The sequence below is a fragment of the Manihot esculenta genome, chromosome 14 (genome assembly GCF_001659605.2).
Source record: "Manihot esculenta cultivar AM560-2 chromosome 14, M.esculenta_v8, whole genome shotgun sequence".
In the NCBI taxonomy this organism is placed as follows: Eukaryota; Viridiplantae; Streptophyta; class Magnoliopsida; order Malpighiales; family Euphorbiaceae; genus Manihot; species Manihot esculenta.
Window position 1 is genome coordinate 4,858,798 of NC_035174.2, and position 23,248 is coordinate 4,882,045.

The 23,248-nt window shown below is 35.8% G+C and overlaps 5 protein-coding genes across 8 annotated transcripts; 1 reads left to right on the forward strand and 4 right to left on the reverse strand.

Moving 5' to 3' along the window:
• On the forward strand, positions 1-2,080 carry LOC110600084 (protein-L-isoaspartate O-methyltransferase 1). 4 transcript variants are annotated; one of them, XM_021736800.2, is made up of 4 exons: positions 1-215; positions 555-831; positions 1,145-1,309; positions 1,613-2,080. In XM_021736800.2, the coding sequence occupies exons 1-4, from the start codon at positions 210-212 to the stop codon at positions 1,861-1,863; spliced, it is 699 nt and encodes a 232-aa protein (XP_021592492.2). In that variant the 5' UTR covers positions 1-209; the 3' UTR covers positions 1,864-2,080. The 4 variants fall into 4 exon arrangements, with proteins under 4 accessions (XP_021592492.2, XP_043806228.1, XP_021592493.2 ...); XM_043950293.1 differs by having other exon boundaries at positions 3-215; positions 539-831; XM_021736801.2 differs by having other exon boundaries at positions 3-215; positions 561-831.
• A 250-nt stretch (positions 2,081-2,330) lies between these two features.
• Positions 2,331-5,819, reverse strand: LOC110600083 (28 kDa ribonucleoprotein, chloroplastic). The gene is made up of 4 exons (XM_021736798.2): positions 5,168-5,819; positions 4,959-5,060; positions 2,925-3,206; positions 2,331-2,656 (listed from the first exon to the last, which is right to left on the reverse strand). Exons 1-4 carry the CDS (start codon positions 5,720-5,722, stop codon positions 2,591-2,593), a joined length of 1,005 nt encoding a protein of 334 aa, XP_021592490.2. The 5' UTR covers positions 5,723-5,819; the 3' UTR covers positions 2,331-2,590.
• A 385-nt stretch (positions 5,820-6,204) lies between these two features.
• LOC110630707 (probable galactinol--sucrose galactosyltransferase 2) lies at positions 6,205-10,510 on the reverse strand. Its single transcript, XM_043950358.1, has 14 exons — positions 9,866-10,510; positions 9,487-9,749; positions 9,295-9,385; positions 9,162-9,210; positions 8,988-9,079; positions 8,797-8,904; positions 8,586-8,702; positions 8,066-8,476; positions 7,833-7,974; positions 7,476-7,543; positions 7,224-7,358; positions 6,901-7,127; positions 6,715-6,803; positions 6,205-6,630 (listed from the first exon to the last, which is right to left on the reverse strand). Exons 1-14 carry the CDS (start codon positions 10,042-10,044, stop codon positions 6,346-6,348), a joined length of 2,256 nt encoding a protein of 751 aa, XP_043806293.1. The 5' UTR covers positions 10,045-10,510; the 3' UTR covers positions 6,205-6,345.
• Positions 10,511-11,388: 878 nt separating this feature from the next.
• LOC110599869 (E3 ubiquitin-protein ligase RGLG2) lies at positions 11,389-17,784 on the reverse strand. The gene is made up of 12 exons (XM_043950359.1): positions 17,572-17,784; positions 16,370-16,614; positions 15,434-15,518; positions 15,150-15,290; positions 14,959-15,072; positions 14,775-14,872; positions 13,998-14,077; positions 13,816-13,921; positions 13,599-13,726; positions 13,326-13,503; positions 13,088-13,144; positions 11,389-13,007 (listed from the first exon to the last, which is right to left on the reverse strand). Exons 2-12 carry the CDS (start codon positions 16,589-16,591, stop codon positions 12,927-12,929), a joined length of 1,290 nt encoding a protein of 429 aa, XP_043806294.1. The 5' UTR covers positions 16,592-16,614; positions 17,572-17,784; the 3' UTR covers positions 11,389-12,926.
• A 2,590-nt stretch (positions 17,785-20,374) lies between these two features.
• Positions 20,375-21,808, reverse strand: LOC110599839 (cytochrome P450 71A9). The gene is made up of 2 exons (XM_021736422.2): positions 21,110-21,808; positions 20,375-21,007 (listed from the first exon to the last, which is right to left on the reverse strand). Exons 1-2 carry the CDS (start codon positions 21,791-21,793, stop codon positions 20,375-20,377), a joined length of 1,317 nt encoding a protein of 438 aa, XP_021592114.2. The 5' UTR covers positions 21,794-21,808.
• Positions 21,809-23,248: the final 1,440 nt, after the last annotated feature.

A 23,248-nucleotide genomic window follows, 5' to 3' on the forward strand; every position in this document is an offset into this window, starting at 1 on the left:
AATCATGAAAATGCTAGTGTCTGTTGCTTGTATCTCTCGCGTATGTTTGCCGTGCCGCAACAATATCGCTCATCTTAACCGCCTCGTAACCTACACCCTCCAGTCTTATCGTCACCGTCTTCTTCTTTATCTTATTTTCGACAATCTCTTCTTTCCGTCTTCCTAAAAAACTCAACTGCTTCTTCTCGGGTACCTCTCTCTTCTTCCGCATGGAGGTGACCATATACTCTCCCCTTCTCTCTCTCCATTGTTAGATAGCGATTTCGAGTATGAGTTTGGTAGTAACTGTATTTTGTTCATGTATTGTTTGATTTGGTAGTAATTCTATGTTTTCAGACAGAACTCAGTGCATTTCTGCGATCTTTCCTTATAGACGATTTAGGTTATAGTTAACATCCTTCAGTGTTGTGTTTAGTCTTCATTATACTTAAGAGTAAGCTTTACTGTTCACTTTTTGTGCCTTGTTCTTTTTACAATTTGCAGCTTAGAGTACTGAGCCTTATTATCCACACTTTTTTGTGCTAACTTTGAATTGAAGTTGTTCTTTTGACAAGTTACAGCAATCGTGGGCTGGAAGTGGCATCAATAAGAATAAAGCCATGGTAGAGCATTTGCAGCATTATGGAGTGATCAGCTCAAAAAGGGTGGCAGAAGTTATGGCAACGATTGATAGGGCTTTATTTGTACCAGATGGAACTCCAGCTTATGTTGACAGCCCCATGGCGATAGGTTACAATGCCACTATTTCTGCACCTCATATGCATGCAACATGCCTTCAGTTGTTGGAGGAGCATTTAAAACCTGGCATGCATGCTTTGGATGTTGGTTCAGGTTCTTATCCTTTTATCCTTTAAATCCTGTGAAATCAATTATTAAAGATGTTGATGCTTATATTTCCTTAGCTGTTCAACCATTATGAGGATGATCAAATCTCTCTCACTTTCCCCTATTGGTTATCTAGGGAGGGTTCTGTTTCTGATCAATATATATAGAGGGGAGATAGATTTCCTCAATATCTCGATTGTAGCTTGGTTATCACTGGGAATATAGAGCCACCTTTGATCAATAACATTGTTAATTTCCTGTCATTTTTCTAGGTTATGCCCCAATATTTTCCCTAACAAAATTGTTGCTCTTCTCTTAGGAACTGGGTATTTAACAGCTTGCTTTGCCATGATGGTCGGACCCCAAGGTCGTGCTGTTGGTGTGGAACATATTCCAGAGCTGGTTATGTCTTCAATCAAGGATATTGAAAAAAGTGCAGCAGCTCCATTGTTGAGAGAAAGTTCGCTCTTAATGCATGTTGGTGGTATGCGCTTGGCACTTGCAAATGTTTCTATTCCAAAGGACTCTTTTTTGCACTTGCGTAGCTTAAAACTTGTTAACAATCCCTTTTTTTTGTTAATTACTAATAGATCAGGTGTGATTGCTGATATGTTTTGGCAATTCTAGTAAACTGATAGTCAATGCCTTTGATTGTTTCTTGGTTTATCATATAAATTCATCTTGCTTGTTGAAAATAAAAAGTCCAGACATCGAATGAAATATGATTAATGATCAACTTCTTCTAATACACAAACTAGCTTTGATGGTTTTGTTATAATGGTGTTAGATGGAAGGCAAGGTTGGCCAAAGTTTGCACCTTACGATGCCATACATGTCGGTGCAGCTGCACCAGAAATCCCAGAACCGCTCATTGATCAGTTGAAGCCTGGTGGCAGAATGGTGATTCCAGTTGGTGACATGTTACAAGCTTTGGAAGTCATCGACAAGGACCAGGATGGTTCTATTAGTGTCCGGACTGAAACTTGTGTGTCTTATGTTCCTTTAACAAGTCGAGATGCCCAACTAGGGGATTACTGAGCCTGGGACATTTACCTCCGGAGGTTTAAGGCTATAGGGAAATACTTGTCTATGCTCCATAGAAGTCGCTGTAAAGTTGTGCAGGATAGGCCCTTGTAGTTGTAATGAGCATGCTATAATCTCAATAACTTATCAGGAGAGAGCTTTTCTTTGGTAGAATTTTAAATATTAAAAAGGTGTTCTAATCAAAATATATGCAGTGTCGGCGTCTTTCGAGTCTGATCTTTCTTTTAGCAATTCTTTGATAAAATATTGCAAGCTTATGCAACAGATATACTTGTGTTTCAAATGATATCCTTCTAACATGAGCTCAACAAGGAAAGGGCAACACACACCCACACATTATTCGCAAAACAATGCTATCAAAAGAAATGTTGGGAAGGATGAGGACTATAATAAGAAAAGTTGTATGTGATTGAAAAGGGGTAACAGACAAGCTGGCTTCCTGGGGAGGACATTTCATGAAGGACCATCTCAAACTTTGTCAGCACCATATATTTTCCTTTCTGTAAGAAATTACAGAGTCCTCTCATAATTTGTACTGACTGTCAACTTAACAAATTTTAAGCAACGCGTGAAGCAATTTTGGATAGCTTCATAACTCGCTAAAAATCAACCAAACAACTAGCTAACCAGAGAGGGAAAAAAGAACAAGAGAAATTACAGAACTCTTTCGAAAATACAGAAGAAAATAATACCAAGAAACTTATGCCTAAACCATATCATATTAAAAGGAGCTGCGTCTTGGTCTTGCTTCAGCAACATTTACTCTGATTGCCCTCCCTTCAAGACTCTGCAAAACCAGACAACCACACGTTATCAAATAGAAATATATGACATTAGTAGTCTTTCCTCTAACAAATAACTACTAATAGAATATTCCACATCCATCTCTTTTCTAAATTCCAAGTTCATGTGATTAATCTGGTGGACGTTAGTAAAACATGAGAAAAGAAGTTGCCAGTCATAAATCTGTGTTGCAATCAGTTATTATTCCATATGAAACATTTAACAGAAAAAAAAAAAAAGCAAAGTTCTATGAAAAGTAAACTCTCACATACCTGTCCATCAAGTGCAGCTATAGCATCATTCAACTCGCTCTCAGTGGACATGGTTACGAAGCCAAAACCACGTGAGCGACCAGTTTCCCTGTCATAAACTACTCGAGCATCCACCACCTTACCATGTTCACTAAAAACTTGCTCCAACTGAGCATCATCTACTTCCCACGCCAAGTTACCCACATAGATTCTAAAAGCTTGTTCATACACACGAGGGGGGCGCTCAGGCCTTGAACCTCGAGGAGCAGCCTTGTTTACGGTCAAGAGTCTGCCATTTAAATCCTGTTCACATACAAAGTAGAAAGCAACCTTGTAAGGAAAGGAAACACACACATACACAAACTAATAAAGACAGTTGTGACATGATCATCAAAGGAAATTTCAAATCTACAATCTTATAGTATTTAAAGCTTTAATGAGGAACAGAGGAAGGAAGAGGTTATTCATTATGCCAGCTAAAAAAAATTCAATGAACATTTGGATCCGTAGATTAGCATGCCAAGAGACAAGCTTACTACAATCAATTACTGGGAAAAAAAAGTTTTGCCATCTCCAAAAAGGGGTACAGGATCAACATGGAGAACATTTCTTGCAACAGGAGAATGACAAAAATCAATGGACTAATTCTCACCAAACACTAGGCATTTATTTGATGTCATTAACTACTAGTTTCCACAGATTATAACCCAGACAACTTATTTTACTAGACCAACAAATTATCATCGCAAATCACAAAGTTATAGTAAGGAAAGCTTAGGGTAAATCACAACCATAGTATATGAACTTAGAAGTCTACAATAGTATGATAAATAAACTTTAAATTGTAACACAAAACCCCTCCAACTTTAATTTTTGTAACATAAACGCCCTTATAACCTATAATCACCAGTTTTCCAGTTGTAAAGCAGAATCTACTAAATTTTTCAAAAGAAAAACTCAAGATGCTTAAATGCCATACAACAAAAATCTATTTACCTTCTCACTCAAATTTATCTCTCTTCTCCAAAACCAGTCAACATAATGTTCTGTTTCCAAAATTCCCAATCATTTCTTTTCTTCTTCACTTTCTTTTTTGTTTTAAATATCTACTTATAATAATATAAAAGCTCAAATCTAACATTAAAATCATATAGTCAACTTTAATCTTTTTCTATAATGATGATTGATAGTAAGTTTAGTTATGATTTGTTACTTTCCTACCTTGTCTTTTGCTTCTTCAACTTTAATGAAATTGGCTCACTTTTTATGACAATTAGAATAATTAATGTGGAGTTTCTATTAATAGGTTTGTTGATCTTTTTGTAATTAATTGAATACTCTTTTTTGCGCATTTCCATAAAAAAAAATATAGATTTGGCATTAGATTATAGATATAGGTCAATGGTGAGGGAGAGGGTGATTGAAGTTAAGGGTATTTAAATCATTTTATCTTTTATTTAATTTGATGCCATATCAGCAGGAAACTTGTAAACCGGTGATTAAAAATCATATGCGATTTTATATTACCTAAACTAAAATTTGGATGGCTTTTATGGTATGATTTAAAATTTATGTATAGACCTTTAAGCTCCTGTATCATGATTGTAATTTATTCAAAAGATTATGATGAAGTACCATTAATAGTAAAAAATTTTCAATCCACAACATTCAGCTGGTAAGTTCTAACAGAACGTAGAATGAAACTGAACACATAGCTACATTTAATAGGGCAAAAACCACCAGGACTCATCTCGAGACCTTATAGCCCTGAGGACAACTCTAGTAACAATGAGCTACAACCCATTAGTAATTAGTCAACATTTCTAATATCATACATCTACGTCTTCTTAAATGTTAAAGAGCCACTGGGCACAGAGGACCTAGCTGAGAGCAGCGGATGTCTGCATGGTAAGTAGTTCACAACAACATCATCTCAAGCAGTGCCTATTCCTTTTCGCTAATATTTTCATTTCTTTCATAGCTAGTTCTGATAATAATGAAACTACAAAAAGCAAGCTGGGGGGGGGGGGGGGGGGGGGGAAGAAAGAAACTTACATAGCGATGAAACATATCCACAGCCTTCTCTGCTTCTTCCACGGTACTCATAGTCACAAACCCAAATCCACGACTTGAATCAGTTTCCCTATTGTAAATAACCTAAAACCAAAAAAAATTCAAGAAAAAAAAAAGGCCAAACGTTAAAATCTCCACAAACCTCAAAAGATACGAACATCCAAAATTAAATACAAAGCAAAGATTTTTACCTCAGCAATCTCAACTGTTCCAGCCTGCTCAAATAGCATAGCCAACTTCTGGCTGTCAACATCATAAGGCAAATTACCCACAAAAATCTTGGCATCCTCAGGCGGCTCCACAAAGCCATCCTCTGTGTCAGCCTGCTCAAAACCCCCTTCACCACTCTCTCCATCACTGCCGACCGCCTCCACCACTGCATCTTCTCCGCCAGACTCCCAATCAGAAACTTGGGCTTCAGAATCATCACTTGGTTGGTTTTCCCATGTCGATTCCACTTGTTCTGATTCTGTTAGAGTAATTGTGGAGTCGCCTTCCTCTTCTTTCTGTGTCCAATCTGAGGTCTGGGCTACGAAGCGAATAAAGGAAGAGAAGTGGGTCTTGTGTTTGAGAGAGAGAGATGATAGGGAGTGAGAGGAGTAGGAGAGCTGGAGCCTAACGGGTCTGGCAGGGACTGAGACACATTGGTAGGGAGGTTTTGAAGTAAAAATGGAAGGGAGTGAGAAGAGGCATGAGTCTGCCATTGGTAGACGCTTGAAGGTAGGAGCTGGTGCTGTGGCAGACATTTTTAGGGAGGAAGGGAGGGGTTTAGAGGAAGGCCAAGGAGGATAAGGGGCAGAGATAGAGAGACGGAGAGAAAGAGAGAGGGTATGGTATCAAGCGAGTAAATACAGAATTGCAACAAGACTCGGTGGATGGTCCAAAATTGGCCTGCAGCCATTTTCTTGATGGATAGCTAATGGGCTCTTGAAGATTTTTTTTAAGGCCCATTTTAAATATAAATCTAATTAAATTTTCATATTTTTTATTGGAGTGTTAAATAAATTTAATTTAAGTTTTTTAATCAATTAAATTTATATAGTCTTATTCAACGCTAAATAAACTCTCATTTAATATATATATATATATATATATATAAAATTTTATTTTTATAATTTTAAAATTATTTATTATATTTATACTATGACATTTTTTTAATTAATATGTATATATAGAAAGAACAAACCATGTCATGTTCAGGGAAAATTAAAAACAGAGTTCTGAGTTTGAAAAAAAAAAAAATCTAATTCTATCCCTTTGAAGATAACAGGTTTTAACAGTATGTTTGGATTTCTTTCGACTCTGATATTTTTTACATGTTTTGCGAATCAAGTCAATGCCCATAAGGCATGAAGTCTAAAGAGAGGCCTTAAAATACAAATTCAATCTCTCTCAAATTGCATTCTCCTTGTAGCTTAATGGCCAGCAATCCATCCACTGCACTGTACGTGAAATCCTCTTCCTTATTCTCCACCATACAATACTTTGGCTTAGTGCTCGAGTAGGCTCCAAATCTGCCACTGCCTCGCCCTTTTATTTTGATTCTGCATTCTGAAGAATCTGTAATCCTGCAGTTTACAGCTTCTACTGCTCCTCCAGAGTTGTACATATCCAGCAATCCTATTGGGGCGAAATGAATATCCTCACCAAAAATCTGTCATGCACATGGGCGTGGTTTCGAGTTGAGAAATGAGACAGAAAATTCTGAAGAGACAGAAGAGTCGATACTTTTACTAACCCTGACTGGAGAGATGGTATATATTTCGCATTTAAGAGTGGCTAAGGACACTTCAAGACTTCCATTCTTTGGCACTACAGAAAGAGATCCTGCAACAACATTAAATAATTTGACAATGATTTCATATAAGTTGGTTTATAAAGAAGCCATATAATGAAATATAAAATAAGGAAATTAAGAGTTCACCTGAATTAAAGGCATACACTGCACAATCCCCATTCCAACCCTCACCTGCAACCTCTCCGAGAAATTCAACATCACTAGGCCTCACATTGCCCGAGAGAGTTGAAGGTGTGGATGGTACATTCTTCATTTCTTCAGCTGCTTGTTTCATAGGCCAACTTCCTGCTCCTTGGCAATTGAAAATGCCAATGACCCCAGATAGCTTGTTCAAGTTCCATATTTTCAACAAACTACAATAAAAATCAGACTGCATCTATCAGTAAAAATATTTCATTTTGGTCACTGGTATTCTAGTTAGAGAAAATAATCCAGGATTACAAGTTTACCTTTTTCTATCCATAACAGGATCTACAAATAAACAATCTCTAGTAGGACGGCCAGCATGTCTAGCTCTCAGAATAGACCCATCAGGCAGCACAAGCTTCTTCAGGAGATTAAAGTCATGATTGCCTGGCTTGTCACTATAAGCATACCAAAAAGATTTCCATAGACTTAGTCTCACAGTGGAAAGAGCATTGGCTAGGATTTTTCTTCTAGGAGATATATTCAAGAAGAAAAAGTTAGTAATTTTGGCTCACCTCACATATACTGCACATCCACCCAATGCTCTTGCTGCACCATGGAATTCAGCTGTCTCATGTTTGCTCTGGAAAATAGCATGAGTAGAAACACTTAGATTCCTTTAGTGTTAAATTTCAACTACATAAAAACAGCAAATAGATAACTTGAATGATTCACTTCCATATGTATGCAGGTTGGCTCTCCAAGATGCGACAAAATAATTGATGCTGTATAGTTCGTACCAAGTTCGTAACTAGCAAATCATTTATTTATTCTGGATCTTAAAATTTACCTACCATATCTACACTCTTTAAGCAAGATAGAGCATGTTGAAAGAAAACTAACAACACAGCAAACTAGTAAAGACAACTCACATGGAACATGTCCCAGTCTGGAACCACAATCTCCCCAAGAAGAAGGCTGTTAAAAGCTACAGACGCAATATGTAAGGTCTGAAATGTTGGTTCTCTTGGCATGAAATCCTCTGATGCTCTAGCAACTGCACTTTTCCTTGAACTGGCAACCAATAATGAGTTAACTGAGAATTACAACCCAATGCTGACAATTAATTGGCATGATGTTCTTGAAATGAAAAGAGTAGGCAAACCTATATATCGAGTCCGAGTTGTGACTCATGCAGCAGATTATGTTAATGTCTTTAAAGTTTCTTGCAACAGATTGCTCAAGTGCTTGCTGATACTGTCTAGTCAATGTAACACGTCCTCCATATCCAGAACCCAACGTTTCAATCAAATTCTGAACATCAACCTTGACTCCATCTACATTGCTGCTTGCTAGATAGCTATGGAGATCATTGTAAAAGTCAAAGATCTTGGTGGGATCAATGACTCCAACTCCATACTTTTCCAAGCTGTCCATGGCAATGTCTCTTTGATTGCCTATGTTACCAGGGGACTGGATTGGATAGACGAGCTTTGGGTTGTACTTTTTCATTTTTTCAGATGATGGCATGACACCTCCCCAGTATCCAGCTAAAGCATGCCATACGTAAACAAATCTGCATTAATTGAAACTTGTACTATGGTTAATTATACTACTAAATATTAACTGAAAAACCTTTACAGGAATGGAAGTGAGAGATTGAACATCCGTATTTGAAAACTTACTTTAGTCCGTATTTTTCTTTGATTTTATCAACAAACTCGCGGAGATTGGTACAGATATCATCTGAGCCTGAACTGAACTTGTTATTTTCTTTGATACCAACCAATCTAGTAGCAAATCTATACAAATTGGAAAAGTTATGAATTTATGGCTGATAAGTCAAAAGTAAATTGAGGGACAAATAAAAATATTATGCTAAAAGATAGTACTTACTGTGTCCCTTCAATGGGGGGTTCACCTTCTTTGCTGAACTCATTTACTGTGTCTTGCCATCCATCATCAATAATAAGAAATTTTGGAGAACAACCACCTTCCATGAATCTGTTGTATATTCTTATTAGATAAGACAGATTGGTATCACCTTTGATCCTCAAGGTTGAAGGTTTCAATGAATGTCATTGTACCTTTGAAGACCATCTTCGATTCCTCGTGGATTAACTTTAGAATAAAAAGCATCCCAAGTGCACCAACCTAACCAGTCTAAGTGTGCAGGAAGCTGAAAATTAAACAGATAAAATCGGTAAATGAAATGAAATGTTAGTGAGCATCAAAAGCTCAAAGTTCTCTTTGTAAGTTACCTTCTTGTTTTCGATATGGCTGAATGTTCCCTTGTGCTTCTCCAATATCCTGCATTAGTGAACATAGAAAAAGGGGATCATTTAACATTTGCTAAATAAATAAAACCATAATTCTGATCTTGATGAAACATACTTGATCGAATTCTTGATGAGCTCAAAAGGATTGTCCCCTGAGTTTATAAATACTGCTTCGACTGCTTGGGAGGTCTGAACATTGGCGTCTCCTAAAGAATTACACAGAGAGAAGATCAATACATTATGGGCAATGTAAATTATGAAACTGAATTTGATTAAGAGTTTTTTGGTGGGATTATGGGGACCTAACCACTTTCAATGCAGAATTGGAGCTCATTTGCAGAAGTTCCCTGCAAGCTGGTTCGAAATTGTTCGTCCAACACCGGCAACAACAGAATATAGAAGGTGTTGCCGGTTGATGTCTCAGAAGAATGCTCATCATGCAGGGCAGAGTCCTGTGTTGCTTCCAGCATAAGCATTTGAGTTTCCATGGGGATTTCGCTACCAGATTTCCCCACACGAGGTGTCATCCACCAGATTTTGACTCTAAAGAGGCACAAGAACCTGTATCCCCTGCAATCGATTCAAATGAAATTACTACAGAAAAAGGCTTGGAAATGTTACAGAATGAAACAAACATAGAACGTACGGTAACTGAAAATTTGTACCGACAGAAGCCAGAAACTTACTCAAGAACTCCAAGGCTAAAGACATGACGAGAACTGGGAGTGGAAGAAACGGCACCGACGAAAGCAGAGTCGCAGGTGGCCGCAGATATGTTGACGTTTTCAGGAACTTGGGTGAGCAGCACCTTGCCCCTGACCATGAGGCAGCCATTCTGGACGCTAGGCGCGGCTGTGATAGTCATCTTTCTCAAACAATGTAAGGGAACTGCTTTTGTAAACAAGATTAAAAAAAAATCTAGATTCCGTTATTCTAATTTTCAACTAATTGGATATATAAATGAAATTATAATGCAAGAATTTTGCTTCAGCCAGAGCTAGCATTTTCCTTTCTGGATAAGGACGAGTTTGACATTATATTCCCTTCGAAAGACTTGTATAGTTGGATCTTTCCAGAATCCAGACTCACGTGTAAATTATAATAATAACATCATCATCATCATCTAAGCTCCTAGATGAAAGAAGGATGTAGACGGATGTTGGAACCACTGGATATAATTTCTGGAGAATTTGGAATGCGAGTGGAGCTCTAACTACGAGAACAGAGATTGACTTCCGAGCTGATTAAGATGTCAGATGCAACTGACGTGTCGCTGAGTTGGATTACACTCATCATTTTGCTTTTATATATTTGTCAATTAAGACCAAATCGTATTCACCATCTAACTGTCAAAACCATCTAGTCAATTAGGTATTTTTTGCACATCGTTCAAAATTAAGAATCGAGTCTTTTAGTTATGGAAATAAAAATTAATTTTCTTTACTTTTTAATGGTTGCATTAATTAATAGTTAGTTATGAATAAAATTATTTTATTTTTTATGTTTCTGGTTATTTATTATTATTAATTCAAAATTATATCAAATTAATTGATGCAAATGATATTAAAAAAATTAACTTAAGATTTAAATTTATTTTGTTACTAAAAATTTAAATATTTCAATAATAATAAAATTAAATATTATTTATTTATATACTAATTTTCAATTTACATATGTATTCTCAAACTTTGGTTTTGTCAAATGTTTTTTTGTAGTCTTTTTTTCTTTAGATTCAGAATAAAAATGTAAATGAGAATGTTTTCATTTTTATGTTTTTTTTTGGTATTTTTTAATTGTATGTTGTAAAATCTTATTGGAAAGATAAAATTAACATTCAATATTAGAAATAAAAAAAGAAATATTTTAGATGATGTGATCCAAAATAAGCTTAAAATAATACTTATATTTTAAATCTCTAACAATTAATATTGAAAACGCAATTTTCTCCATAAAAGTAGTGGCACGTTTTATTTTAAAAAATTATTTTTGATTAATATTAAAATAAAAATTTTATTCACATTAAATTAATTGTCCAAAGCATAGCTTCAAAAAAAATCTAGCTTTATCTATAGTATTCTTCACTATTTTTTTTTATCAAACATTCAATCATTTTAATATTTAATTAAAATTAAAAGGATAAACTATTGTGCCCTGATCGCTACAACTGGGAAAGAAATGAAAAGGGGAGAAAGATGAGGAGAAAGAGAGGGAGGCGAAGAAAAAATTATTCAAGTTGACCTGCATGGCCATTGATACAATTGAGATGGGAGAGGAAGGATAAAGATAGAACAAAAAGGACAGGGTCACTACCTTTATTTATCACTTCTCAGACTGCTACTGATAAGCTAACTAACAAGTAACAACAGCTCCAACTTCTTTCCTTGGATTAGCTTCTTGATTATGGTTCTCACTCCTAGGCATAGCATTACTGGAATTTTTACGGGACTTAAGTCTAGATCAAGCAAACCGCTCGAGGGGATATCTTGAAGCAGGCAAGCTAGGGTGAGGTCTCTGAACACTGCATTTGAAAGGAGAAGGGCTGACCTGCATCACAAGAAAGTTTCCAGACAAAAGATCGTGCATGTGAGCTTGCCCATTCTTCAGCCTCTTCAAAGCCTTACCCCAGGATGCTTTAGCCCTTGTTAAAAACCTTGCTCTCTTCCTCAAGAACCTTCTCAACCCTGGGATCCGAAGCTTCACACGCCTCCTGTTAATGCTGAATCCCCTGAACCTGGAAAAGTTTCTTATCCTTCTAAAAGCTCTCTCTTCCTCATGAGAGTCCTCGTCGTCCCAGAATCCTCCACGCCTTAGCTTGTGATATGGAAATCTGGCAGCCATTTCAGAGAGGGATGTGCACTGTTACTGATGCATTATGAAATTAAGCTTATATGAGTTTATGAAGGAAAGAAAGATCGCCTCTGCTTTTCTTTATGTTCACGGAGTTGTATGATGTTGCGATTTCTTTCTTTTATGGTTTTTAATGGAAACGACAAGTGTGCTAAAACTAGCTGAGTGTATTTAAGAGAGCTGGAATTTTTTGGTAGGCTTGCTAATGGTGGTAAATTTGACAGCAACGAGGAGGTATCTCCTCTAATCATAGTACTAGTGGTCCTACTTTAATCTTTCTTCAATGGAATTCAATTTCCCAATCCACAAGTCAATTATGCATTATTTATGATGACGACAATGTCACCTAATTAATCCAATTGGGAGCCCAAATTTACTCTTGTAGGGGAAAAACAATTCAATGGAGTTGATGACTTTTGATTATCAGTTATGACGAATCCCATTTCAGGACATTCTCAAAACCATGCGTGTTAACGTAATCTCATTGCGTTTCTAACAGTTGTAGGAATCAGACAAACAGTTAATGGCAACAAACATATATATACACACAGAAAATTGACCGAGTCAATGCAAACACTGAGCTTTATCTACTGTTTAAGCCAGTATTGCAACACTGATAGAAGCCAGCAGCATACACTGTCCTTCCATATATTCCACATTTAATAATGTGAACGATAATAATTTTTTACAACAAGATCAGGAGAAAACTCTTCCATCTGAAGAGATCAAAGATTTGTTACCTTTGATCCAAGAACAAGCCAGTGTGGCGCCTTCGATTTACGCTCGTTATTTCTACTAGCATAAATTTAATCATGCAACTTGATTAGACCCTCCTGACTGAAGAGATCAAAGACCTGTGTTGGGCCTTGATTGATGCTCTTTATTTCGTCTAAACACATCTTAGTAGAGCTTTATCCTGGTGTGAATGGTGCTTCGGCAGATGGGGCATAACTGGAGGTCTTGTCCACAATCACAGCATGTCTGCAATTGAATAATGTTTAAATATACGTATAACAATTCCCACATTCATGCTGAGAGAGCAAGTGGGTATGATTACATACCTGATGTCCACAACCAAAGGCCATATCCTTTGCATTGGTAAGGCAAATAGGACAAAGCTGTTGAAGGCATATCAAAGAAAATTATGAGATTCGTTATGCACCCGATATCACAATAGTTTACTCCTTTCAACCACATATTAGCTACATTAGTACTATAACCATTGAAGCCAAAAAAAATTATGAAACAAAAAGAAAAAATATGTAATTCAGCAGAAAGAAGTAGAAAATTGCGAAGTACATGACTATCAGAAGCAAAGTTTGCAGGAGGTGCTGTACTGGCTGCATCATATCTACCAGAAGATGGTGCACTTGAATGAAAACTGCTTGATCGTGCAGGTTTTGAGTTGCTGAATGAAGCTGCACCATATTGAGGAGGAGGAAGGGAAACCCTATCTATAGCCTTCCCTCTAGTAGAACTGGGGAAAATAAGATGAAGAAATAAGTAAAAGAAGGGAGAGGGAGAAACCCTTATTTTTAACAGTCTGTCCATATTGACAAGTTAAATAATTACCCCAATATATTAAGCTCTAGTGTCGCTTTATACTGAGAAGGTATCTCCATCAAGGCTGCAAGGGCAAACTCTGCTTCTTTTCTAGATCGGTCCACGTTCTTTGACATTATTTCCGTGAAATTCACGAACTACAAATGTACATTTCTGAACTTAGCATTGACCTAGAACAAGATATCGAATCATGCTAGTCCGAAGTGAAAAGATCGAATGCACTTGCCTGGAAATTGTCAAATGCACGAGCAGGTATGTTGTCATCAAATTCCTTCATCATATCCCACGGTCCATCTCCAACCCCAACTAATATAATTGAGAGAGAGTACTGACTGCAAAGTGACAACCACATTGAAAATAGTTCTAGCAGAGAAAATGTTACTTTGAAGCAAGATTAAAACAGTTTACCTTGCTTTAACAATTGCTTCAACAGTTCTCTTTTCCTGTGGACTTAGTTGGCCATACTGAGTATCAACACTTCTGGTCACCTATGAAAACCCACAATAGCTTCAACCATGGCTCTAATATTCTATTGTTGCATCAATATTTTGAAACATATAATGGAGATAAGAACATATTAACATTAGTCTTTATAGTTATTATGAGAGATCTCCATTTTCTTTCCAATTGAAAAATTAAAGAATTTTTCAAATCGTGAAAGCTCAGTTGAGTTACTAATATGTTCTTAGGATTTTTTTTGTCAGACTAGCAGCACTATCTGCGCAAGTCAACAAATAACCAGACATCCAGAACTCAACTAGCCAAGAAACTCTGCTATTGTTATTTGCACCACATTTATTTATTTAATTTAACTCAGTATGTTTGATTAGTAGCAAGATTACTGTGCCAAACACAGAGACTTCAAGCACAACTCAAATGAAATAGCAATTTGCAAGAAAGTCAACTTCAGCAAAGTGCTATAGTTGGTCAAAATGAATGAATTCAGCGTGCTGTTTAGCTCTAATAGCCACTAGAACAAAATGATTGGTTCTCTACTATTAGAAAGTGCAAATGATTTGAACCAAAAATTTCAGAAATTCTGAAATTATCTCAAGTTATCAAGCTTTCATCATTCAAGAACTGTCCAACTATTGTACCAAAGGAGGCAAAATCATATGAGTTGGAAGTGAGTTTTGAATATGACAATCCCATGAATTACGATCATTTATAGAGCAGAAAAACTACCTGTCCATCAGCTATTATCACTAAAACATGGTATTGTCCGCCACTTTGCTCAACAATAGTAATGGCCATTTCAATGATAGGTGCAAATGATGTTGGCCCTGGAAAGAAAGATGGGAGCGAAAATCAATTAGGAGAAAGCAAATGAGAAAAAGCAAAAAAAGAAAAGATTGATTCTAATTGGAACCTGCAAGTCGTAGATGAGGGACCAATTCTCTATATCGCCTTAACACTTCTTCAAATCCATTACAAAAGCTCTCGTCTGGATAAAAACTGAATACTTCTTGATCATGTGTTGATGCTGCCAGATTATATATCACATCAATACACTTCAAAATAATATTTTTAGAACAGTAAAACACCTGTTCAGAGGAATACCATCTCCAAACCCAAAACAGGGAATTAAGTTATCCTCGTCAAAGGAAGACAAAGTTTTTCCAATGATAGATATTGCTTGTTCATAAGGATTCTGATCATCTCCAATATGATGTAGGCTTCTTCGGTTAAATGACCTTGCACCTAATATTGAAGCAGGTTAAGCAAGCTTCAATATACAAGAACAACTAAGCCTTAAACCCAAACTAGTTAGGGTCAGCAAGCAAGATTGAGTGTATTCCTGAAAAAAGAAAATGGAAATCATATACACCTAGATAAAGACAAACCTGTCCACTCATTGCTCTTCGTGAAATCAATACCCACAATGAGATTTGAAGACTCCAATCCTGATTGTGCCAGCGCATTAGTGACCTGTGACGACAAATTAATTATAAGACATAACACTTCATTTATGGTAAAAAAGGAAGTGAACCTTGATAACTTTCCTCATTATTAACTTAAATGTTTGATTATTTTCAAGAAAAAAGACCTAATTGGATTTTCCCCTCCACTAAGAAAAGCCTAAAACATCATAAAAACTTCAAAATCCAAAACCAAAATGTTTCTTCCAATTGAATCAAATTCTAAAGCACTTCTCAAACAAAATATGCTCCATAACTATACCATTTGATTTACACTGAAAAAACAAAAATATATAAATCTAATGTAGAAGCTATACAAAAGGAATGTTGACTTGACATTAAAGGAGAATGAGACTGAAAGATTGACTAACTAAAGACTGAATTTGGTTGGATAAGGCTTTTCGCTCTTAGAGAATTGCTGAACTACTGATTCAGCAGACTCTATAATGGGACGTAAGTTAATTCCTATGCGTACATGATTCTTAAGTGCTTCAGTTATATAGTAAGCACTTTGGGGGGCACACCTTCATGTAACCCCTTCAAAGAACCAAACCATGGACTCATGCAGGGTGAGAAACCGTACTTAAGTTTATGTGATGCATTCTTTTCTTTTGGTGAGATACAAAAAACTCCTTGTCGGACATTTGTAAGAACCGTAGCTAGGATATAGGTTTGTCTATATTGATTCTCTATTTGATCTCAAATTTCAGCTAGTTTCCCAAAAGTACAGCCCTCAATCATTTATAAGTAGCCATCAGAAATCCTTGAATCCTGATAGTGGATGCTTATTGATCAAAACACAAACAAAATTTCCCATTTCCCCATGGCAAATTGGCAACTTCTTTGGCACCAATGACTCACCTGCTCCAGACTATTGTAATTATCATCTATCTTTGAATACTTTCTATCCAACCTCCTCTCTGAATCTGGGGCACGACCACCATAACTTGGAGGTGCAGGTGTATACTGTTGGTATGGCATAAATTCTTGATTTGGTTGCACATATGATGGCTGTGGATTGCTCCGTGAATATGAAGTTGATGCCTGACGTGAACTAGCTCGTTTTGAAAGTATTCCACCCATCAATTCCGCAATCCAAAGATGCTCTGCCACATCCAATGAATACAAAACAATTCAGTACATCAAACAGAAGCAAATGGAAGCATATGCAACACCATGAGAACCCAAGCTAACCACGTCAAACTACATTCTTAATCACAGTGTGTCCCTCAATTAACAATTTGAGTGCACATAAGATGGTAATGCCAAATGAAGTACTGATTTATTAGAAGCAATTGAAAATATTTTTACTGTTTTTTTTCCACCTGCAATGGTATCATCTGAAGCAAAAAATGTGATCAGACAGATGATATGGGAAACACCATAGGCCTAGGGAAGTTCTAAGAAAGTAAGATAAGCTGAGTTAACTTAATGGGTCTACATACCTCTACAACATAGATTAGAAAGGATTTAAATACAAGAAAATCCACACAATTGAAGAATACAGGGTCGACATTTTGACATATTTTGTCAAACTGTCATAGTCAACTGCTGTTATAGCATAACTTCAAATGTAATTTCAGACATATCCCCGAAGTTACAGAATTTCAGTAGGATTAGAACATTCTATGAAACTAAATTGGCCCCTGTAATTTCATATCTGCGTCGTAAAGCAATAAATAAACTTCAAAAAAATGCTGACCTCAAAAGATGCATCACATGTACTACTAAATTTTCTTCATAAAATATAAATGGTAACAAGATAGTCAAGATCTAAATTCAAAATACAACCACAGTTAGTCCGGCATCAGATATTTATAAAACCTTTTTTCCTTTTCTCCTTATGTTTTGGTAAATGGCAACAATTTCAACTGAAAAGAATCTCAGCTTAAACGGGACATTAATTTATCAATTTTCCAGCTAAAAACACTGTTAACAGTCCAAATTCCACATCAGAACTTACTCAATATACTTGAAAAAACTAAATCCTTATACTGTAAGTTCAGAAGAAGAAAGCAAATCCTGTGCAACGTTTATTGGCTCCAAGAAATAACCATACATACCTTAGCAAGAGCAGAGCGTCCTTAACGTTTCCTGAAGGCAGAGTGATATAGAGAGAAAGGTGAGCGTGGAATCAGTGGGCGGAGAAGTCCACTGGCGCAGTGAGATGGAGATGTTTGTTGGGTAGCAAGTGGATATGACCTTGGCTGGTTCTTGGACCTTTCTCTTGCGGAAGGCGTAATCTTTTCTTTGTTTGTTGACGCCCGTGCAACGTAGACCCAATTTTCTTACCGTCCTCCGTGGTTTACTCTAAATAAAAAAATAAATAAAATAAAAAACTGGGTATCAATCACCTTAAATTGTTTCTTTTTCATATAAATCTATTGCCAATTATATTTTCTCTATCTTACAAAAATTAATTTTTTATAATTAATTTTATTAAATAAAATATATTCACTTTACTTGAAATAATTAATTTTATAAAAAAAATAATTTAAATAAATTCTTTCAAAATTTGTAAAAAATTTTAATTCTTTTAAAATAAAATTTTTTAAATTGCAACCAATTCAATTATTTTATTTTAAAAATAAAATAAAATTAATTATTTAAATTAATTATTTAGCTCATTTTCTATATACATTTTTATATAGTTTTAGGGGTTTCTTGTGATAGTTTTAAGAGTTATAAAAGTCATGTTTGGTCTTTTATTTAAGTCCATCTATATAAGATCAGACTTGAGAGACCGTAAAACTATTTCATAGTTAGGCTTGTGTCGACTAGACGTGGATAGAACTACATTAAATAATTAATTTAAAAAAATTAAATGCTTTAAGCATAATCATGCATGATAAATATCATATGTATATATTCAGATTGTTTTATATTACATTTCATAAATATGATGTTTTGCATAATTGATCGTTGTTTTGATCGTTGTTTTGGATGACCCACTAGTTCTTGAACATATTTTGTTATATATGACGAATATGAAAGTTTATGTTGAAATCTATTATACGTCCTTTAGTATTATGTAAGAGAATACTAAAGACCAGTGGCACTGCGAATATATTATGTTATGTTTAAAAAAAAAGTTTTGAGAAGCACTAATTGCAGGCCGGACACTATTGAATTATGGAGGATTATTAGTGACAAGTCCATTTTAATATGAATTGTTTGTATTATGACGCATTTATACGGTTATACATTTTATTAAATTATTTTATGATTATATTTCTACTCACTGGACTCTAATAGCTCATCTTTTTTCTTTAACCTCAGTTTTACAGAACTATAATTAACTCGGGAGGTTAGCAATATCTTATAATATAGTTCTGATGTAATAATATAGTTGTAAACATGTAATAAATTATGGTTTAAAATTATGTTTAGTCTAAATTTTTTTTATAATCTCTTATTTATGATCTTATTGTATGAAAGTTTAAAAATTTAAGTCATATTTGAAACCAACCGAAATATATAATGATAATTCTAATATGAGTTTATGTTTTTAGTTATATTTATATGCTAATATCGAATTTTAGTTCATGAGATGAAAATATTTTTATATATTTTTAAAATCATGTTTGAAATTATATCAAGTGTAACGATTAGCGGTTCAATTTACAATAGCGTTACCTAAAAAATAAAGTAATTATTTTACATGAATTAGGGATAAAATGATAAATAAGTGATTAGCAAGTAAATTTGCTATAATATTATATGTTAAAATTTAAATTATAAAAATATTTTATTTCATCGTTATCTTTTACAAACAAGAATAAATTACCTCTATAAACTTTTTTTTGAATTAATTAAAAAAAAAAATTCAACACGCAGTATATTTATATATTAAAAGATATTATTGTTAAAACAAATCAATTTATGGAATATTTTTTATGGTTACTTAGTTTCTAATGAAATGATTCACATGTCTAATTTAATTGAATGCTATCAATAGTAGTTTAATGATATTGGTAAAATTTAATACAATTCCAGTATTTTGTATGTAAAACTATTTGTAAATGTATATATATTTTATATGATTTATTTTATTATCAAAGTAAATTTATTAATTTATATTATTTATTTAATTATTAAAAAATATAATTATTAATTTTTATCAAATGATTTACTTTATTATTTGAATAAATATATAAATAATATTTATCTTGTTATTAAAATAGATAAAAATAAAAAAATAATATAAATAAATGTAATAATTTATATACATACACAAGAATGATATATTTTTTTTCTCTCAAACAGTAGCATTTAATCATGAATATTATAATTTCATAACTTTTTAAATAATATAGCAATTTAGGGATATCAAATGAATATCAGCTATATTTAATATTCTTATCAAACAGATTTAAAATAAATAGTTATTGAGTATGAAATTTTAATTGGCTACTTAAAACTTCTAATTCAAATACTCTCAAAATCTTCTTTTAGAAAATCATAATTACATAAATTAATAAATATTAATTTAACAACAAAAAAAAAGTGATTATAAAAGATATCCAAATTTACACTGTAAATTAAAAATTGAAAAGAAATTGAAAAAGGATAAGGTGTAGTTAATAGTGGGGTTATGAATATGGAGAAAGAATAAGGCCTTGTACAGAGATTGGACCCAATTGAAATTCTAATGGGAGTGAGGGTGAATGAGGATCATGTGGGTATACCCATTAAATTTCAGTATGATATAGGTCAAAAAATTTATGTAGGTTTTTTTTTTTTAATTATTTTTTATCAGAGATGAACCAAAAAATTGTGATAGACTACCATGCATGGTATCACTGCTCCATAATCATACATGATATTTGGTTATTTTATGCCATACTATATAGGCATGATATAATATTAACTAGGAAAGACATGCAAATAACTGGGCTTGCCACTAGCCACTACCCACAGAGGAGTTTTCTTGTGCATTGTAACACCAAAAGCTTCCTGCATATCTAAATCTTCCCTTGAAACACCATGAGGCAGTTCCCAGTCGTAGCTATGCAAGAGATTAGCAAGTGCAATCTCAATTAAAACAACACCGAAATTCATTCCAGGACACCCTCTACGACCCACCCCAAATGGTATAAATTCGTAGTGTTGTCCACTGAAATCAATTGAGCTGTCCAAGAATCTCTCAGGTAGAAACTCACTTGGATTTTCCCATGATTTATGGTCCATGGATATTTCTAATGCATTAATATACACCATTGTTCTTGCTGGGATTTCGTAATCTCCAATTTTACAATCCTCTATAGTTTCTCGTGGAACTGACAATGGTGCTGGCGGATGGACTCTCAATGACTCTTTCACTACGGATTTTAGGTATACGAGTTGAGGAAGATCTTTTTCTTGCACTCTCTTTTTTCCCTCACAAACGCTTCTCACCTCTTCTTGGACTCTCCTCATTGCATGTGGATTCCTTATCAATTCGGTCATCGTCCAAACTAATGTGGCTGAGGAAGTATCCGTCCCCGCTATGAACATGTCCTGACAATTTAGAGCAAATTAACGATAGACTAAGAAAAATCTATTACAATTTTGAAGAACTAAGAAACACGCAGGCAACCCAGAAAGCGGGATAAAATTTACCGTCAGGGCACCCTTGATAGAATCGTTGCTGAGAGCAACTTCTCGACTTGGATCCTTTTGAAGTCGAAGCAATACATCAACAAAATCCTCATGCTGAGTTTTAGGTCTCCTGGGATCGAGATGTTCCTGTATTACTTTATCATAAAGCTTGTCAAGTTCCGTAAAAATTTTCTCCACCCTTGCTTCTAGGCCATTGAACTTGCAGAGCCACCCCATCCATGAAAAGAAGTCTGCAATGCAAAATCCTCCAAGTAACTCTTGTGCTTCCCGAAGCAACTCACTAAGTCCAGCATTTTCGCCAGCAAATCCACCGTCGTATTTTCTACCCAAAGATACGCGACATATAACATTATTTGACAGGACCATTGACAAGTCGCTTAGATTGATCGGACCCGAAGCACGAGCTACAGTATCAAACATGAGACTCACTTCTTCTTCTCGCACTGCCTGGAAGGATTGCACTCGCTTCGCACTTGGCAATTCTATCGTTGCAATTTTCCTCATCTCCCGCCATGTTTCCCCGTAGGGCAGGAAGACTATGTCAGAGCAGTTGTAAGTAAATTTACTGGCAGAATATAAAACTGGCCTGCCTGAAAACACAATATCATGTTTTCTGAAGATTTCTTTCAGCATATCAGCTGAGGAAATAATTAGAGTGGGTATCGAGCCTAGTTGCAAGAACATAATAGGACCATGTTGTTTTGCTAGGTGCAGCAGAGATCTGTGAATTGGATTCACTAGCTGGTGCAAGTTTCCTACAAGAGGGAGCCTGTAATACCCGGCTAGACTCCGGTATCGGAATTCCTACCGTCCGGTGGAATCCCGAATGTCGGAAGCCTCTAGTTGGGTAGAAGCATGTTTTCATAAAATGTTTTGATGTATTTCATGACTTTAAGTAAAAAGGAAATGAGTTTTTGCATGAAAACAACCTTGGAGGAAAACTCAGGTTCGGCCGCCGAACATGCATGCGTTCGGGTGTGCCTTAGGCCCCCGAAAGCATAAGTGAGGGAAACCAGGTTCGGCCGCCGAATCTTATGTTCGGCCGCCGAACATGGCATGCATGCGAAGGCACTTTCGGCTCCCGAACGTGGCCTGGCCAGCCACCTATAAAGGGGTCCCTTAGCCGAAAACGGGCGAGCTTTCTCCCCATTTTCTGCCAAGGTGAGCTCTCCGCCATCCCTCGCCGGTTTTGAGTTATTTCCTTCAAATCTTTCTCAATTTTCATTAGTTTTACCCTTATTTTGAAGATTTTGAGCATTTGAGCAAGTTTTGGAGCTTGGAGGTTCAAGAAACTCTCTCTCTCCCATTTTCCGAGCTAGGGTCGTTCACCTCTCGATCTTCAAGAGGTAAGGGTCGATCTTGAGCTTATGGCATGTTTTAAGTAAGTTTTAAGTAGATCTATGGGGTAGAATGCATGTTTAGCTTATGGTTAGGTTTATGGGTTTATGTTATGTTTGTGGACAATGTGGATGTTTGATGTGTTGTAGATGGGGTTTAAGATAGTTTGGAGCCCCTAGGAACTTGTATGCTTGAGTATGTATGTTGTAGATTAGGAAAAATGCATGTTCAGATGGTTTTGGGAGGCAAATGTGCATGAGGAGCCAAGTTTCTGCCCTTTTGCAGAAACCAGGTTCGGCAGCCGAAGGACTTTCGGCCGCCGAACCTGCCTGGGAGGCAAGCCTTTCGGCTGCCGAAGCCTGCCCCCGAAAGAGGACTTTCATCTCTGGAGGGCAGTTTTGGCCGCCGAAAGTGCCGCCGAATATGCATGAGTTTCGTCTCTGTCTGGGAGTTTCGGCCGCCGAAGGTGCCGCCGAACCTGCCGCCGAAAGTGCCCTGTCCAGCCTTCTTTTGCATGTTTTTCTATGATTGTTTCATGATGTTTTAGGGGGCTTTTGGGGAGTAGTTTAGAGTTATGTTCATGTATGTTTGGTCCCTCATTTGAGTCCACCTGTGTAGGTTCGGACCCGAGGAACCAAGGACCCCAGCAGTGAGTCAGCTGCTCCAGTGTCTGGTCAGAGCTATCCAAAGGTGAGTGGAATAACTCATTATGTTTTAAAGCAAATAATGGACATTTTAGCATGATTCACGCATCATTAATGCCATGAGATATACTAGGTTGTTTGCATTAGAATTCACGAA